At 47.1% G+C, this 3,627-nt stretch overlaps 1 protein-coding gene across 1 annotated transcript; it reads left to right on the top strand.

The window, feature by feature from the left end:
- Window positions 1-457: 457 nt before the first annotated feature.
- On the top strand, window positions 458-1,695 carry GPR3 (G protein-coupled receptor 3). Its single transcript, XM_033157899.1, has one exon. The coding sequence runs from the start codon at window positions 498-500 to the stop codon at window positions 1,485-1,487; it is 990 nt and encodes a 329-aa protein (XP_033013790.1). The 5' UTR covers window positions 458-497; the 3' UTR covers window positions 1,488-1,695.
- The last annotated feature ends 1,932 nt before the right edge of the window (window positions 1,696-3,627 follow it).

The following is a 3,627-nucleotide window of genomic DNA, read 5'->3' as shown; positions in this document are numbered from 1 at the left end:
GGCAAGGGAGGGGGGGAAGGAAGGAGGGAAGATTGCCAGGTACGCAGTGATGATGTAATCCAGGGAAGCGTACATTGACCAGAAACAATAGTGGCATTTTGTTTACTATCCTTTATCTTGATGGCTTTATTTGAGAAAAAAGAAAGGGGGGGAATGATGGCAAACAATGACAGGCCCTGGCCAGAAATATCCCATCCAGAGACCACAGATAAGAGGCATGCAGCCATCACGTGCAACAGGGGTGGCATTTTGATGGGCACTCCTACCACCACCAGCAAACTTTAGCCCTGAAAGGTAGCCTGTCTGCCCCTGCTTTGATTTCTAGCACCATAAAGGCTGGAGTTGGTTCTAATACCTCCACCCACCTCCATCAACACACACACACACACACACACCCTCTGGTCCCCCGACACTTACAAACGCCTGCTGATTTCCATCATGTCTCAGAGGATGCTAAGTGGGTGTTTTTGTGCCACTGCAGGTTGCCAGAGGACAGCATGAAAGAGGAGGTGCGCCTCAATGCCACTAAAGACCAGCAGCCCGGCTGGTTCCTGCCCAGCAATGGCAGCAGCAATTCCCTGTATCTCTCCGAAGCTCCTCCTCCTCTTCCCTTGAATCCTTGGGACGTGGTGCTTTGCGTTTCCGGGACCATCATCTCCTGCGAGAATGCCATTGTGGTGGCCATCATTTTCTACACCCCTGCCTTCCGGACTCCGATGTTCCTCCTGATCGGGAGCTTAGCCACCGCAGACCTGCTAGCCGGCTTAGGCCTCATCTTCCACTTTGCCTTTGTTTACTGCATCCAGTCCCAGGTGGTGAACCTCATCACGGTGGGCCTCTTGGTGTGCTCCTTCACTGCCAGCGTGGGCAGCCTCCTGGCCATCACCATAGACCGGTACCTGTCCCTCTACAATGCGCTGACGTACTATTCAGAAAGGACAGTGACCCGGACGTACATCATGCTCATCATCACCTGGGGGGTCTCCATCTGCTTCGGACTGCTGCCCGTCATGGGCTGGAACTGCCTGAAGGACGACTCCAACTGCAGCATCGTCAAGCCGCTGACCAAGAACAACCTCATCATCCTCTCCATCTCCTTCTTCATGGTCTTCGCCTTGATGTTGCAGCTCTACGTGCAGATCTGCAAGATCGTCTGCAGGCATGCACAGCAGATTGCCCTCCAGAGACACTTCTTGGCCACTTCGCACTACGTCACCACCAGGAAAGGCATCTCCACCTTGGCTGTCATCCTGGGGACTTTTGCTTCCTGTTGGCTCCCCTTTGCCATTTACTGCCTCCTCGGAGATTACACGTACCCAGCTCTCTACACCTATATGACAATACTCCCGGCTACCTACAATTCCATGATCAACCCTGTGATCTATGCCTTCAGGAACCAAGAAATCCAAAAAGTGTTGTGGACTATCTGCTGCTGCTGCGTTTCCTCCACCATGCCTTTCCGATCCAGATCTCCCAGTGACGTCTGAGTCATTCCACTCCCAAGGATCCTGCGCTGCTCAAAGACTAATTCGCAAAAATCCTTCCCCCCCTCCTTCATTTCTCCCCTTCTTACATGTCCTTTCCCTCATGTGAGTGAACTTGCCGTTTTATCTTTTTATTTATTTTTTCACTTAGGGAAAGAAGAGAGAAATATATATCATTTATTTTTTTAATCCATACATTAAAAAAACAAAACACAAACGTGTTTCGGACAGATTGGTGTGTGTTTGTTTGCGCACGCGTGTGTGTGTGTCCGTGTGTTAGTTACATGTCCAAAACCTGATATCAGTTGTTTGTTTGAGATCTTTGTAATGCATTATTTTCTTAAATGGGAAGAAACCTCAAGACCTTTTGACCTTGCTTTTTGAGTTCCTACAGCCTTAATTACCTCAGATCTTCAGAAAATATTTTTCTACATTTAGACAAATTCCATTGTATCCCCTGATCCATCTTTTATTTCTCCCACCCCACCCAACTGATGGAAGAAGAGAGAGACCCGAAATTCGCCAGCTTCTAAAATAAATGTGCACATTATTTATTTGTATTTTCCAGCTTTTAGAAACAAAATAGATTTCTCCCTGTTCTGTATTTTGCTGCCCTCTGGTGTTCATTCTGTTTTAATGCACATAAAAATACGAAGGTGGGGGAACAGGGAGAGAGGAGGATTATTTTGCATGTCTAGCAAAGCCAGTATTAACAAATGGAATGTATAACTATTGGCTATAAACAATGTGAGTTGAAAGAGATTAATATGTTGCTAAGGCTACAATCCTAGACACATTTACTAGGGAGCAAGTCCCACAGACCCCAGTGGGACTTACATCTAAGTAGGCATGCCTAGGATCGTGCTGTCATGAACCTCAGAGGTAATACTCTAAAATAAGTGATTTAAGGATCACAGTCATTGCACTAGAAACTGTCATGCACAGGAGAAGGGGGGCACTTCTGACAATGGGGAAACAGAACAGCCAACATTGAAAACCATGGATCACATAGTCTGTAAATCAACCTTTCTCAACCTGGTGCCTTCCAGATGTTGTTGGGGAAAAGCTCCCATTGTCCCAAGCATTGGCCATCTGGGGGGGTTATTTCGAGTAACATCCAGGAAGGGGCTGGGGCAAGGTGATCTATATACTGTATTTCCTCCCCTGCTCCTCTGAATTTGCACAAATCCTGGCAAGGAAATTAATGTAACAAGGCACTTTTGGAAATCTGATGTTTTTACTACTGTGTTGCAGAGCAGCTTATAGAAAAGGCTCTGTATGAGTTGAGAAGTACTGTACACTTTTGTTTACAGCCATCAGAGAAATAAAGATAATTTTGTGATACACATGGCTGCGCGCTGCTTTGTGGGGGGTGGTTGTGGTTGTTGTTTTGCAGATGGCAGAGTTTGCTCCAGGGCCAGCTGCAGAGACTGAAAGGGCTGATGCTGTGCATTCTTACCCCTAAACCTGTTGCTTCCCCCTGACTTGCACCCACAAACAGCAGCCTACTTACTGGTAGTCATTTCAGGTTGAAAACACCTTGACAGCAAAAACTCATTTTGGATATGAAACTCTGGGAGTTGAGTCACGGCTATCTTTTCCATAAAGCAAATGCCAGCAAAGTATTGCCCCGGCCCTCCTGCACACAGCTATTCTTGTCACTGAGAATGTAAGCATTACATGCAAAGACAGCGGGACATGCTGTTAATTTCAGATCTTCATTTCATTGTCTTATGGGCCACTTTTTTAAAACAGGGGTCCCTTTTTTAAAACAGCTGTGTGTGTTACTTCAAGCTGTGAAGCACACAACTAACATGCCCCTTCTCTTCCCAAATAAGTATCTGGGGTTGCCAACATTGTGCCCATGGGCACACATGCGCGTGCGCCCCCCGGGTCCCTCCCCAATGAAGGCTTCAAACTAACATCCCACTAGAGCTAACAGAATGGGTAGTGGGGTGTGCTTTGTTGTGGTGGGGTGCCCACAACAGTCCCTCTGGCTTGCAAAGATCCCCACAAGATCCAAAAGGTTACACGACCTCTGCTTCACAACTACTTGTTCACCCCTGCTATGATCTTGTTCACCCCTGAGGGGGGAAATAAATACTTTGAGCATGTGCAGTTTTCATTTAAGACTCCCTCAAAT

This window comes from Lacerta agilis, chromosome 8 (genome assembly GCF_009819535.1).
Source record: "Lacerta agilis isolate rLacAgi1 chromosome 8, rLacAgi1.pri, whole genome shotgun sequence".
In the NCBI taxonomy this organism is placed as follows: Eukaryota; Metazoa; Chordata; class Lepidosauria; order Squamata; family Lacertidae; genus Lacerta; species Lacerta agilis.
The sequence above is the reverse complement of the archived record's forward strand: the minus strand, read 5'-3'. Positions and strand labels throughout refer to the sequence as shown.